Source organism: Pelodiscus sinensis, chromosome 14 (assembly GCF_049634645.1).
Source record: "Pelodiscus sinensis isolate JC-2024 chromosome 14, ASM4963464v1, whole genome shotgun sequence".
In the NCBI taxonomy this organism is placed as follows: Eukaryota; Metazoa; Chordata; order Testudines; family Trionychidae; genus Pelodiscus; species Pelodiscus sinensis.
This window is the reverse complement of record NC_134724.1, coordinates 39385259-39399980: the sequence shown is the minus strand read 5'-3', so window position 1 is coordinate 39399980 and position 14722 is coordinate 39385259. Positions and strand designations below refer to the sequence as shown.

General features: G+C 49.9%; 1 protein-coding gene across 4 annotated transcripts in view; it reads right to left on the bottom strand.

Moving 5' to 3' along the window:
* Nucleotides 1-2769: 2769 nt before the first annotated feature.
* CCDC33 (coiled-coil domain containing 33) overlaps nt 2770-14722 on the bottom strand; it is a 225859-nt gene continuing 213906 nt past the window's right edge. For all 4 annotated transcript variants that reach the window (XM_025183619.2, XM_025183621.2, XM_025183622.2 and 1 more), the window contains 8 exons: nt 10246-10441; nt 9767-9855; nt 9317-9451; nt 6873-6930; nt 6248-6369; nt 5720-5806; nt 4649-4765; nt 2770-2971 (listed from right to left, as the gene is read on the bottom strand). In XM_025183619.2, coding sequence (XP_025039404.2) covers nt 2861-2971; nt 4649-4765; nt 5720-5806; nt 6248-6369; nt 6873-6930; nt 9317-9451; nt 9767-9855; nt 10246-10441 — 915 coding nt within the window. In that variant the 3' untranslated portion in view covers nt 2770-2860. The remainder of the gene's footprint in view (nt 2972-4648; nt 4766-5719; nt 5807-6247; nt 6370-6872; nt 6931-9316; nt 9452-9766; nt 9856-10245; nt 10442-14722) is intronic.

Sequence of the window (14722 nt, the reverse complement as noted above, 5' to 3'; positions counted from 1 at the left end):
CTGTTTTTGCATCTGATTAACGGTGTCTACCATTAAGGACCTTAGGAGATGGGTGGGACAACAAGTGGCGGCTCAACGTAGTATTTATGGTCCAACCTCTTATAAACCAGTGAAATTGTTGTCGGCGTCTGTCAGATCACTTGGCAGGGTCCATGAGGGCTGGATCCATAAGTAAGGCCAGTTTTGCAGACGAGGAGGCATGTAAGATACTGCTGATCCATTTATACTGAGTCTCAGAGAAGCTCACTAGGGAGATATCCAGGACATCAGCCACCCTCTTGTAAAATTCTTGGAACAATTTAAAATCATCTCTTGCTGTGGGGAGAGGAGGCATCAGTGTGTCATTGGGGGAAGATGATGAGATGTGTGTTGGTGGGTGTGAAGAGACAGAAGACTCTTCATCACCTGAAACTGGCTCATCTTCTTCCTGGTGCGGCAATCTCTCCAATGAAGGTACAGAGGTGGCCCTCGATGGTATAGCTGGAGTTGGCTGAGGTTGCACCTGTTGGGCTCCGTAGGGTGCCTAGGGGTCCCAGTAGGACCAGTTGGTTGGCATTAGTATTGGCGATGGCAGCCACTGAGGTGGCTGCCATTGAAGCAGAACTTGTTGCTGCTGGTGGTGTCGTGGGTGTTTTGGGGAGGAATGCCTTGGTGTATTGGTACCAACCAAGGGCTCCTTGTCCTCATCACTGGAGAGTGGCAGTGCCGAGCCTGCAGGAGTGGAGAGGCTAAACCTGCTAGATGTGGGCATACCATTGGTGCCGAATAGTGGGGTTGTTGGCATGGATGTTAATCTGAGCTCCTCTGCCATTGTGAAAGGCGGTGGTGCCAGGGTCACTGGTGCCAAAGGCAGTGTAGAGGGCAGTACTGACACTACCTGTGGTGCCATATGTGGGGTCGTTGGTGCTGGGTGCTTGTGCCTCTTCAGTGCTGAGGTGGCATAGGTGCTGAATGAGACTAGGTTTCTTCAGTGCCGGAGGTGTGTCCAAAGAAGCTGACTTAGTTCTTGCTTTCTTTGGCACTGAGGCTGAGTCAGATGGTGCTGGCGGAGCCAATTTTGATTTGGGCTTCTCTGGTGCCTTAACACCTGCCTTAGTGAGGTCCTTGGGAACCGTTGGTTCCAGATGGTCCCAGTACCTTCTTGTCTAGTGCCCTAGATGCGATCAGTGCAGGGGGTATTTTGGGTGTTTGCCCCCATTTTTTGAAAGGGAGTCACCCTTACTTGAAGAATGAGATCTCTTCCTAGGCTGGTCAGAGGAAGAGTCCCTGGCGAGGGTACAGCCTTCTCAGACATGGCCAATGAAGAGGGCTGTCAATTGTTCTTTAGGGAGAGAAGCTTCAATTGTAGCCCCCTGGCTTTACGCATGCACGCCATTAACTGTCTGCAGTGCTGGCACTGGGCTGTGGCATGAGCCTGCTCCAGGCACCGAACATACTGTGAGTTGCCATTGGAAATGGATTGAGAGCCTGCAGGACAGGCAGCGTCTGAAGCCTGGGGAATCTAGCATCCCAGGAAGGAAATATTGTTAAGGCAAAACCAACCTTAACAGTTATGAGAAAAAAATGTTTTAACACTAACTGATTTAACTATTAAACTGTAAAAAACTATCCTAAACTACACTAACAATAACAACGAACGATGACGTTTTTGTAAATGTCTAGAGAGCAACTGCAATTCCGACTGACGCCACTGGCGGCAGAGAAGGAACTGAAGGGACAGTTGGCTGCGAATGCCTGGTAGCAGCACTGTCTGTGCTGTCTGCTTCGTGCGTGCAGCCTACTGGAGGGCACTGCTACCAAAAATCTCCAACTTGGTGCACAGTGTTGCCCAGACACCCACGGTGGAGCGCCCTCAGGGACACGCCTCAAAGAAGAGCATCACCCTCCATGAACATCACTTGGAGGGTGAAAATGATCCAGACTGGTCCTTCAGGCATAGCTAACGTGCTGTAGAATGGGCAGTGTTCCATCCTTACAGCGTTGCACAGAAACAGCATTTGTGTTTGTATCTGCATCTGTACAGTAAAAACGAGCCGTGGATATCCACATCTGCAGATGCGGATATCCACAGATATTAAGCAGATATCCACACACTGGCAGGGTTCTAGATACAAAATTTCTTTTCATATCTGCATCTGCAAAAATGAGCCATGGATGTAAAACAGATATCTGTGGATTTGCAGGGCTCTATCCATCATCACAGCCAAAGAGAAAGTTCTTGACCCATCCTCCTAAAGACATGGAGGCCAATTCTGCAGGGTATAATTTCAGTCCATTATACCTTGTCACACTCCTCCCCACCCAGGCCCAGCAATGCAATGTTCCAAGACACTACTGCCTTGGGGAGAAGATGAGGAAAGGAAGAGACGATAAGCCCAACACCAGTTGCCAGCTTCTCATCTAATTATATGCTTGGGACACTGCAGAAGAGATCACCCAAGGAACCATCAAGAGGCAGCTACTGGAAACATGCTGAAGGCCAGGTTTTTAACTGCCTTGTAACAGTCAAGGGGAGACACGTACAGGTCACTGAAGATGGGGAGAAGATGGGGCTATGGGGGATTACCTCTTGGGGCAGGGATTTAAGTGCTGGAGTCCTGGACCAGGTTCAAAGTCCCCAGTCCCCGGTGCCCCTTTGGTGATAGCATCCACAGCTGGTGCTTCTCCAAGCTCTGATACGGGCTTCTCAGACTAGATCCTATCACTTGGCTAAGCATCTCCCTGAGCTCTGACTGCATAGGTATTCCCTATGTCAGTAATAGCACTTGGTGGTGGGCATCAAGCATTTAATACACATCTCCAGTAGACCCCTCCCAGGAGAGGTCTGTTTCAGATGAATGGGAAGACCAGATAGAACATTTTACAGTTTTTCTCCAGCAGTGCCAGTAAGTCCATCTTGTGGAAGGTGCGATGATAGTGGATTGAGCATCTGGCGCCTCTTGGTTTGTGTTGTGGGATCTGGTGAATTCTTCTGTATGGGAGAAGAGAATGATCATCAGGGAATATTCTTGGAATCTTAATTAATCTCCCACTTCCTTTCAGTCGTTCCATTTTTCTGTGCTGTCAAATTCCTTTGTGTCCAGTGCCTCAATCCCATAGTACTTAGGGTGTACCCTGTGGGCCCACCATGACTCTACCAGTTTCTATGACTGGTGCTCTGCCACTTTCTCCTCCCAATGTTTAACAAGGAGATTCTGGGCTGGACTCTGCATGCCATTCAGTGATATGCTTGCCCACCTGCCACACTGTAAATCCCATTTCTGGGGTCTAGAGCAGGCCATGGTGGAGGAGTGTCCACCCACCTGAATGGGAAGAGGCAGATTCTGCTCAGACTTACCCCCATCAGCAAATGCATCTACTTACAAGGTTGGGAAGTCACTGGTCTGACAACAACTCTCCTATGATAATGGGAAGAAGTCAAAGGGCTTGGGTAAGGTGGGCCAAGGTCAATTAGGGGTGATGGAGCCTAAGTGATGAGGCTAAGAGACTACTCCTGCAGTCCAGTAAGCACATGGGCATGTCGGCAAAGGGAGGGTAGCCCTAACCTCAAGGGCCTCTCTTAGAATTTAGGGGCCCTCTGCAGTGCTATTAAACTGGTGTTCCTATATCCGTTGGCAGTTGTGCGGAGCGGGGGGAGGAGACAATTCTTTAGAGATGTGATGTTATAATTTTCAGCAACACACTAATGGGATATTTTTCAAACAAATTTTAAACTGTAGACTAACACGGTAAATTCAGAAACTGACAGGATTTATCTGGGGTTGGCAAATGCCAGTTAAACGAATTCACTGCCACGTGAATGGCTCTTTCACAGGTTCAGTGCTCTGCTAATAGCTCTGGCAGGCTTTGTCACTTGTAAGGTAACTAGATCCTCTTCAGAGGAAGCAGGGCCACAGAACAGGGATAGAAAAGAGGCAGATGGGTGGACATTAAGACCTGGTGGTGCCCCAAATTTTCAGGTGCCCTATGCAATTGTGTATTGTGCATATAATTAAGGATGATTTTGTTGGCCTCTCGCTGACACTGCAAAAGAGATGGGTGACTCAAAAATTCATTGAGACTAGCTGTTCAGGCACCAAAATTTTGATCAATGAACAGCCTTTGTGGTCCAGATTGGTAGAGTCAACAGCAGAGGACCCACTCTCTTTCCTGCCCTTCTTACACCTTGGCTGCTCTGCCCGATTCTCTTCCTCCTCTCTGCTCCTGGGAATGTGTAGAGGAGGTGCAGTACTGAGCTAGCACAAACCAAAGAGCTGTTCAGCCTGGATATGCTTATGGGAAAGGAGGCTCTTCGAGAAGTTGCTAGACTCCTGGCTACAGCCCCCCTTAACCTTGAATAAAGCCAGGGGCTTATTTGTGGGAAAGCCTGTGAAAATGGTCAATGCCAGCTTCTGAACCCTATATGGAGTGCTGAAACCTTTATAAGGTACGCTCAACCTGGCCATTAATCCTTGCCTAAGGAAAACTAGATGACATTTTGAGAGACCAGTAATGTGGCTCCTACACCAGCCGGATGGACAGCAGCCACAGCAGGAGGTGAGCAGCTGAGTATGGGAAGGGTCAGTCTATAGCTGGATGAGTTCCACCCCTCCCCCCCCCCGTCCTTGCATGCTCATGGCTTGGCTCACATGGCATGCATATCACTGACCAGTGAGAAGTCATGCAGGATGGTGCTGGATGAGCGCCCAAAGCCATGATCTTGCTCCAAGAGCTGGGTGCTGAGGTCTTGCTTCTCCCGCCCCCATTTTCTTGCAGATTCTTCAAGCTGGGAGGGAGAGACCAGATACTTAGCGCGTTATTCTAGCGCTGCCCTGCCTGCCTGCTCACCACAGGTTTTCTCTTGAAAGCAGAGGTGGTGCAGGCTGCTCACTGACACGTGGGAACCGGACAAGTGCACCTTAGGCTGTTCACTTGTGGACTCCCCACCCAAGACTGGCTGTTACCCAGAGCCTAGAACAGCCAGACACAGCAAAGTGCAGTCGAGTGAGGAGGCAGCTTGGAAACTATGAAACATAGCCCCTGGGCAACAGGGTTGTTGAAGCCACACAGGAGGTTCTTTTGAGGTCCATTTCCCCCCATTAGTACCGATACGGGCACCTGCTAGACTCCTGGCTACAGCCCCCCTTAACCCTGAATAAAGCCAGGGGCTTATTTGTGGGAAAGCCTGTGAAAATGGTCAATGCCAGGGAGGCTGGTGAGCAAGGGAGCTTTTAGGCACATGTACTTTAAGGCCTTGATGCTGCTCTTCTGAGCTCCCATGGTCTGGGCCTCAGATTTGTCAAAAACTGATGTTTCTCCCTCCATGTTGTGCTCCTGCATGGTGATGGGACTCAGGGAGAAAAGTGGCACCGGACTGATCTTTTCTTGACTGTGGAATTCCTATTCACAACATTTACACTAACCACTGACTGCCTGTCTGGACAATTGTGAGAGCCATCTCTTCACCAACCAATAAACCTGAACCCATTCTCCCCTCCTGTGAGAAAGGAGCACAGATGAGACAATGCTTTGCATGTAGTCCCTTCTCCACCGGTGATCATGTAGCTATAGATACCTTGAGGGAAAGGCCAGTACCTGGGAGAACACGAAGGGGTAAGTCAGCCCTCAGGGCTGTCAGACTTCATTCTCATTCATGACACAGGATCATGCTCCTGGTAGAAATTGGGGATGGGATGCATATGCTGGGATGATGGCCAATAAGAAAGGGTTTGTCAAATACCTGGCTTTCCAGAACATGAATGCGACCTTGTGCCTTCTCCAGCTTGGCCAGCAAGGATAGCTTCTCTGCATTGGTGGAGAACATGTCCTACAACACACAACACAGCCAGAAAGTGAGATTTGGAGCCTCTACAGCTCCACCCCCTTCCCATCATGCCACAGGCGGCCTGTGTCCTCTTTCCCTTTACACGCCATAAAATCCAGATAATGGGGATGCTAATAGGGTGGGGGAGAGAAAAAAGCCAGCGAGGGAGTTGCTAAGCAGGCCCTGGATCTGTGAGGCTGAGGTGAAGGCACAACTTCAAATACAATATAATATTGCATTGCAGTAGTGACTAGAGCCTCCAATCATAGGTCAAGGCCCCATTATGCCAGGCACTGTACAAATCTGTCAGCAGAGACTGTCCCTGTCCCAAAGCACTTATAACCCACTAAAAAACCGGATCTGCTAGGTGCAATGTCCTGCGCATGAAGTGAAGCACTCCAGCTGGCTAACTAGGGACCCTGCCCATGAGCTGGCCCATCTCACCGGCAAGGCTTGCTGCTGCAGGATGATGGGGGAGGAGCGGGAGCGGGCTCTGCCAAGCTCCTCCCGCAGTCTTAGGTTCTCAGCTAGCAGGCTGGAGTAGAATTCCTTGGAGAAGCTGTCAGCTGGGGCAGAAGAACAGAGAGGATGCTCAGACCCCTTCATAGCTCCATACCTTCCAGCACTTTCCCCACCCACCCCTGCACAGGGACAGGCTGGGGAGCCCAGGTCATTTCACTTCTTTGCCCCTGCCAGCTTGCCGTGCTGGAATCAGAGGACCCTTGGCACAGCAAGGAGCTGAGGCTTTAGGTTTCCCACACTGGGGGATCTGCACTCTGACTTCCTTCCCATAGGGTCAGACATCACATGGAGCAGCACATTACTCCACAATAGCCCCATTGGTTGGTGTAAGGTTGGGGCAGGGGATGGCCCTGAAGGATGAGCCTCTCTGCTGGGTCCTTCTGAACTTCTGCATGCCTCCCAGGTGGCTGGTTGAGCTGTAACTTGGGCTGCTCTCTCTCTTCCTGCATCACTCAGGAACTGTCCGGCCCTCACATAAAACAGGGCCCGGCCCAGGCCCCTGGCTCTCACACAGAGAGAGGGGGGCATTTATCCAACAGTTGCTCACAGGTTCTAGCAGCCTCTGGAAACTTCTCTTCCAGCATGTGCTCCATCTTCTCAATCACCTTTGGAAGGAAAAGTTCAGTGGATGGGGGAGCGCCCATCATGGCCCCTGCAGCCCACATAACCCCAACAGCAGCAGGATGCTGCAGAGAGCTGGGACCATGGCTAGACAACATGTGAGAGTGTCCTTAGCACATGGTCCCAAACAGGGTCCAAATGTCTAGCTTGCACGTCATGTTGCCTTCAACTCGTGCTAAACAGGCTGAGGAGAAGCCCAGAGGGGAGTCTAGGTCAGCATGGTAAAGGCTGCTTTAACACTAGATTATTACAATGTGAGAGTCATACATGCTACCAATAACATCAAACCCTAGTCTGGACAAGGCCTTGCTCTGCAATGCTGCTGCTAGCCTCCCCTCCTGCTCAGTTTGCTCCTCTGCTCCCCAGCTGGAGGGGATTGTATGTGGAACAGACAAGGCACATCATGTCCTTTAAGGGCGTGTCTATTCTGCACAGGGGCAGGTTAACACTTAAAATGTTGCAGTGGTGCACTGAACATGCTACTATGCTGAGGGGAGAACATCTCCTGTTGACGTAGTTAATCCACCTCCCCCAGAAACTAAAGCTATGTGGGTGGGAGACGTTCTCCTGTCAATATAGTGCTGCCTATGCCAGGAGATAGGTTGATCTAATCACTCAGGGGTGCGCATTTTCACACCGCAAGAGATGTAGTTATACAGTGTAGGTTTGTAGAACAGACCTGGCCTCAGGTTTGAGCTCAAGGTCTACCTCTGTCCACACACATCAGCTCCCCAAGCACTCAGGACCTAGGTCCTAGGACACTGCTGAGGGCGTGGATCAGAGCTTGCTAGGCCCAAACCCTGTCATTTTTCTGTGCGAGTGCAGCTCCAGCCACAGATCCCAGTCAGAGGCTCTGCTCAGTGCAGTGTGGATGTATTAAGTTGCAAAATAAGCAAACATGATTCCGGGATGCATTAACAGGTGTGTTGTGAGCAAGACCCGAGAAGTCATTCTTCCACTCTACTCTGCGCTAGTTAGGCCTCAGTTGGAGTATTGTGTCCAGTTCTGGGCACCGCATTTCAAGAAAGATGTGGAGAAATTGGAGAGGGTCCAGAGAAGAGCAACAAGAATGATTAAAGGTCTAGAGAACATGACCTATGAGGGAAGACTGAAAGAATTGGGTTTGTTTAGTTTAGAAAAGAGAAGATTGAGGGGGGGACATGATAGCCGTTTTCAGATATCTAAAAGGGTGTCATAAGGAGGAGGGAGAAAACTTGTTCATCTTGGCTTCTGAGGATAGAACAAGAAGCAATGGGCTTAAACTGCAGCAAGGGAGGTTTAGGTTGGATGTTAGGAAAAAGTTCCTGTCAGGGTGGTCAAACACTGGAATAAATTGCCCAGGGAGGTTGTGGAATCCCCATCTCTGGAGATATTTAAGAGCAGGTTAGATAAATGTCTATCAGGGATGGTCTAGACAGTATTTGGTCCTGCCATGAGGGCAGGGGACTGGACTCGATGACCTCTCGCGGTCCCTTCCAGTCCTAGTATTCTATGATTCTATGATTGATTAGCACAGCTCTGAGACCTGGCTCCAGGAATGCCAGACCTGGTTTACAATGCAGTGTACATGATCAAGCGCGGGCTTGAAACACCAACTCTACAAACCTGAATCCCCGGGACCAGGGCTTAGTGTGCAGTGCAGACAGCCATAAGAGACCAGGACCTCTAGGCATTGGGCAAAGGGACTATGGGTCTGGGCAGAGGATGTCATTCAATCTGCCTTCTGGGGTTTTGGGGGTCTCACTGCTACTCAGATCCCAGCTTCCCAATGCTGTTCAGACTGCAGATTGTGAAAAGCTGAATGACTGAGCTTCTGCATTAGCATGAATCACTTTCATCACACTCCACACTAAGGGCTCAGCCAAGGCTGCCCTAGAGGAGCTATGGGATGCCGGGGTCCCATTCTCTGGTGTACAAGGGAGCTCATGGTGTTGCGCAGATGCTTTGCAGTTGCAGCTCCTCTCTCCAGGTCAGGTTCCAACACACGAAAATGAAAAGCCAAGCACTTCATGCAGGAGGTTGGCTGGTTGTAGCATTGCATCCAATACCAGCCATGTAATACAATGTGCCTCTATGCCTTGCCACCAGGACATGGACAACAAAAGGAGAGCAGATGCAGGCAGGAAGATCCTGCCTTGTTAGTGAGTCTATGGGGTCCAGATCCTGTGTGCATAGATGATGCTGACAAACAGGACACCAGGACAGGACCCCAGTGGGGTTTTCTGTGCTGTAGCTCGTTGCAAGGTCTCCCTGGAGGGAATGCACTATGAGCACAGGCTCTGTTGCCCAGCATGGAAGAGGAACAAAGCCTGTGGGACACCCAGCTGGATGCCCTCCTCTGCACCCCCGGGGCACCTGTGCTCTGCTCACCTTCTCCTGCTGCCGCACCGTATCCTCCAGAGCTTTCATCTTGGTGATTTTCTCCTGGTATTTCCTCAGTACTGTCTGCTGCTGATGCTGCTGGGTTCGCTGCTGCATCACCAGCTCCTTCTCCCGGTCATTCTTCTGGTGGGGGAAAGGCAACCATCAGTTCCCTTAGGAAACCATCAGATCCCTGTTCTAATGCTTCTTCCTCACACTCCCAGCTTTGTGCTTCTACCCTTATGCTATGAGCCATCTCTGACATGCCCTAACTCCTCCATCAAACTCTCTTCTTTTACATGCAGCCTTCTTCTGAGCTCCCCTTACTAAGGGCAGCCCAGACCTTTGGCCTTGTGCCCTGGACATGGTATCTGTTTGCGCTAGACCATGAAGCCCTCAGGACAGCATTGATTATGCTGGAATAATGGCCCAGCAGGCCAAAGCCATCTGCACAGTTACCCGGATCAGCTCATTCTGCAGCTGTTGCACACGGTCTTTCATCCTGCTCATCTCCACTGTCCCAGCAGCCAGTTTGTGCTTGAGGGCCACTGTAAGAGACCACACAGCCTGATCAGTGCCCTGCAGCATGGAGTCGTGTCTGGTGGATACAAGCGGCTCTCAGGACTCCCAGGGAATAAGGGGAACAGGTCTATTTACTAAGGCCAACAGTGCCCAATTAGGACTGAGGAACGTTGGCCAAGAGGGAGAGTCCTGGAGGAGAGGTCAAGGATGGAGATAACAGGGAATGAGGGGCACTGCCATAGCTGGGTGCGGGCAATGGAACTGTGCCTGGCTCTAGACAAGGCAATTAATCCTTCACTTTCCCACTCCCTGTAACGTCACAACCAGAGAACCTCTCCACTCTTCCTCATGGTGGCCTCTTCCCTCCTTGGCTCCCACTGGGCCGTGCAGAGGCAGGGTAGAGGCGCACAACTTACCTATACTGTCCACTATCTCCACCTTGGTCATGACATCCACATCCACGTCATTCAGCAGTGTGCGGCCCACTTCCTCATGCATGCTCAGATTGCGGCGCAGCGTGCTGTTCTCCGCCTCCAGGCTGGCAACACGCCTGCGCAGAGACAGGATGTCATCTGCCATCTTCCTCATGGCCAGACGGTAATTATCCAGCTCCTGCCGGCCACAGGAAAGCATCTGTTACAGCACATTCAGCTAGCACGACCTCAGCATAAAGACACATGCTTAGCTCTTCATCTCCCTTCCCCCCACTCACTCTAATGACCAAGGGGCTGGCCAAAGGCTTCTGCCACCAGACAGAGCAAAATCCTGGCATTGGATGGGAGAGCTGCAAACCACATGGATGAGCTGTATATATTTTCCCACCCAACATGTATAGAACACAATAGCCACAGCCCCCAGGTGTTCAGGCATGCACCATAATGTACTGAACTTGTAGAGCATTCTTCATCCAGAGAGCTCAAAGCCCTCTGGACTTCATGCTACAGATGGGGGAAAAGGGACAGGAAATGACTCACCAAAGGTGACTAAGTCAGTGGCAGAGTGGCAGGCCCCAGTTTACGTGTCCCAAATTAACCATTGAGTGATGGAATCAGTCCTGGGTATATGTCAGTTCTTTGCTCTGATTCATAAAGCTCTCATCATAGCAGCAGTGATGTTCTCAGAGGACTGAGAAGATTACCGAAGAAGCCTCAGAACAGGAATTATACCCAGCCACATAGGGCAGCAGCACACCACATGCTCCCTCTTGGCTTCAGTTCTACTTACTAGTCCTGCCTAGATCCATAAGAACTTAACAGCGGCTGTACAGGTCAGACCAAAGATTCATCTAGTCCTGTATCCTGTCTTCCAATGCCAGGTGCACCAGAGGGAATGAACAGAATAGGCAATCATCATCAAATCACAGACTCATAGAATACTGGAACTAGAAGGGACCTTGAGAGGCCATCATGTTCAGTTCCCTGCCATCACGGAAGGACCAAGCACCATCTAGACCATCCCTGACAGGTGTCTATCTATCCTGCTCTTAAATATCTCCAATGATGGAGAATCTACAACCTCCCTAGGCAATTTATTCCAGTGTTTAACCACCCTGACAGGAAGGTTTTCCTAATGTCCAACCTAAGCCTCCCTTGCTGCAAATTAAGCCCATTGCTTCTTGTCCTATCATCCGAGGCCAAGGAGATCTCTTCCAAAAAAAGTTTCGTCCGAAAGAGAGCGTGCACACTGCAAAATTGCATTGAAAAAGCAATCTGCTTTTTTGAAAGACAGCATCCAGACTGAATGGACACTCTCTCACATGTAAGCTGTGATTGCTATGGATGGAACAGCCACCACGGCACCTGTGCTTTTTACTCTTTCCTTTTCTTCTGAAAGAACTCCCTCTTCCCTGTCCACACACGCCTTTTTGCAAAAGAGCTCTTTTGCAAAAATGCTTCTACCTTGTAGAATGAGGATTACCAATGCCGGAAAAACCCCTCTGTTCTTTCGATCTTCTTGCGGAAGAACGCATTTGCAGTGTGGACATTCCTCAAGTTTTGGTGGAAAAATGGCCATTTTTCTGACAAAACTCTGTAGTGTAGACATACCCTCACAGTCCTGACAAACAGAGGTTAGGGACATCATCCTGGCTAATAGCCATTGGTGGACCTATGCGCCATGAATTTACCTAGTTCTTTTTTAACCCCATGAAAGTCTTAGCCTTCACAACATCCTCTGGCACGGAGTTCCACAGGTTGACTTGTGTATTGTGTGAAGAAATATTTCCTTTTGTTTGTTTTAAATCTGCTACATTTTAATTTACCTGATGACCCCTAGTCCACGCACTCCCATCTTTGTATGTAGGTATAAACCCCTGCCAAAAGGAAGCTTTCACTTTAGGCATCTGACCAAGTGCGCTCCAGCCCACAAAAGCTGATGCCCAAATAAATGTCCTTTATGGGCTGCAGGTGTTCTGATTAGCCTGCTGCTTCTGGCAGGCTATGTCTACACTCGCGGCTTCTTGCGCAAGTAATATGCAAATGAGGCTAAGCGTGGAATATCGCCCAGCCTCATTTGCATACCTAACGAGACAGCTTTTTTTCAGAAGAGGCTCTTGTGCAAGAAAAACCCTTCTTGCGCAAGAAAAACCCTCTTGCGCAATGCCGTTACACGTATTACTTTTCAGGAAGAACAGCGTTGCGCAAGAGGGTTTTTATTGTGCAAGAAGGGGCAGTGTAGACGCTCCTTCTTACGCAAGAGCCTCTTCTGAAAAAAATGGTGGCTCATTAGGTATGCAAATTAGGCTGGGCGATATTCCACGCTTAGCCGCATTTGCATATTACTTGCGCAAGAAGCCGCGAGTGTAGACATAGCCTGCCAGAAGCAGCAGGCTAATCAGAACACCTGCAGCCCATAAAGGACCTGGTGGGGTTAGTTTAAAAGGCTTCCCTTCAGGGGGGGCTGGCAGGCGAAGGACTGGGAGTGAAGAGCAGAAGGTGCGCTGGGGAAGAGCAGAAGGATTTGGTACTGGGTGGAGTTGGTTGGGAAAGTGGTTGCAGGGAAAAGCTGCAGGTCTGTTGGTAAAGGAATTACTACCTGCTGCCTCTGCCGTTAGGGGCCCCTAGTCCAGAACCCAGACAGAGGGCAGGTCTGGATTCCCCCGCCCGCAACCTTCCCTGCACCACTACAGAGACTATCCCTGAAGGCAGGAGTTTGGGACTAAAGAGGGATTTCACCCCAAACTTGCTTGACTGGCCTTTGAGGAAGATAGCTCCATAGGCTGTGACCTACCCTCTAGTAAAAGGTGAGAGGGGCCATAGTGAGCCTCTGAGGCAAACACTATCCACCTAAAAGTGCAGGGCCTCCCGAGGCAAGGCCAGAGCTCTGTCACGCAGCCCTTTCTGAGGACATATATATCAGCTTGGATTCATTTTTCATTGGGAAGGAACTCCAGTTCTGGAATGGAATTTCTGGTCAAAATGAGGCAGGAATCATCCCAGACAAGCCAAAAGCCCAGTGGCTAGGGCAGTCAGTTCCATGGGGGGTCAAGTCCCTATTTTTCCTCAGGCAGGGCAGGGATTTGATCCCAGCACTATCACATCCAAGGGCTGCTACTTTCACATAGATTTCCATTTTTTTCCAATGCAGAAGGGGAAAAAAATGGCAAAACCTTGTTTCACACATCCTTTTCTTAGTTCTAGTTGTGGGCTTTGATGCAGGACTCACTGGGGCAGGTTTCCTGACTTACGCTATTTAGGAAGTCAGAGGAGATTATCACAATGGCTCCTTCTGAACTTAAAACTTTTTAATAATTCTGCGAAAGGGGTTGTGTATGAACATTACTATCACCATTTTAAAAGCAGAAAAACTGAGACACCAAGGGATTAACCATGGCTTGCCCAAGGTCAATAACAGAGCTAGGGATAACATCTAGAAAACCTGACTCCCAATCTGCTGCTCTAACAACTAGACCACATTGCTCCTCATCTGCATGTCCTATAATTATAGAAATGAATTCCCTACCCACCAATCCAACTAATAGCCAGTGAAGATCCTAAGAGAGGAACACACTTGGGGTGTGTCTAGACTACATGCCTCCGTCGACGGAGGCATGTAGATTAGCCAGATCGGAAGAGGGAAATGAAGCCGCGATTAAAATAATCGCGGCTTCATTTAAATTTAAATGGCTGCCCCGATCTGCCGATCAGCTGTTTGTCGGCAGATCGGGGCAGTCTGGACGCGATGTGCCGACAAAGAAGCCTTTCTTGATCGACACAGGTATGCCTCGTGAAACCAGGTTTACCTGTGTCGATCAAGAAAGGCTTCTTTGTCGGCGCATCGCGTCCAGACTGCCCCGATCTGCCGACAAACAGCTGATCGGCAGATCGGGGCAGCCATTTAAATTTAAATGAAGCCGCGATTATTTTAATCGCGGCTTCATTTCCCTCTTCCGATCTGGCTAATCTACATGCCTCCGTCGACGGAGGCATGTAGTCTAGACACACCCTTGGTGGAAAGGGAGCAGGAAACCAGTATAGCAAAGTGAGGGCATAGAAAAGACTGGATTTATGAACTCTCAATGCATGATCTCCTGGGGGACTGAAGCTGAGCAGATCTCTCCCCCACTGGCATAATTCTAGCTAAGCCACTGGCATTTCATACTGGCCGGTTTGTTTCTCTAAAAAGCACCAGCTCTCCTCTCCCCTAGCAAGGCCTCCAGCCTGCTGTGCATGGAGGCCGGGAGGTGATAACGTTGCCATGGTTTGGAGCCCAGGGGCAAGGGCACTTCGGAGCCCTATCTCAGGAATGGATGAAACAAAAGCAACAAGCAGCTGCATTAGCTAAGAGAAGCAAGCTGGGGTTCTGGCCAAGGTCACAGGCTCAGGGAATGCCAGCTAAGTTCCATTCCCACAGTTTTCAGAGCTGTGGCCTGCAGTGAGGCAGAGAGGATGGCTG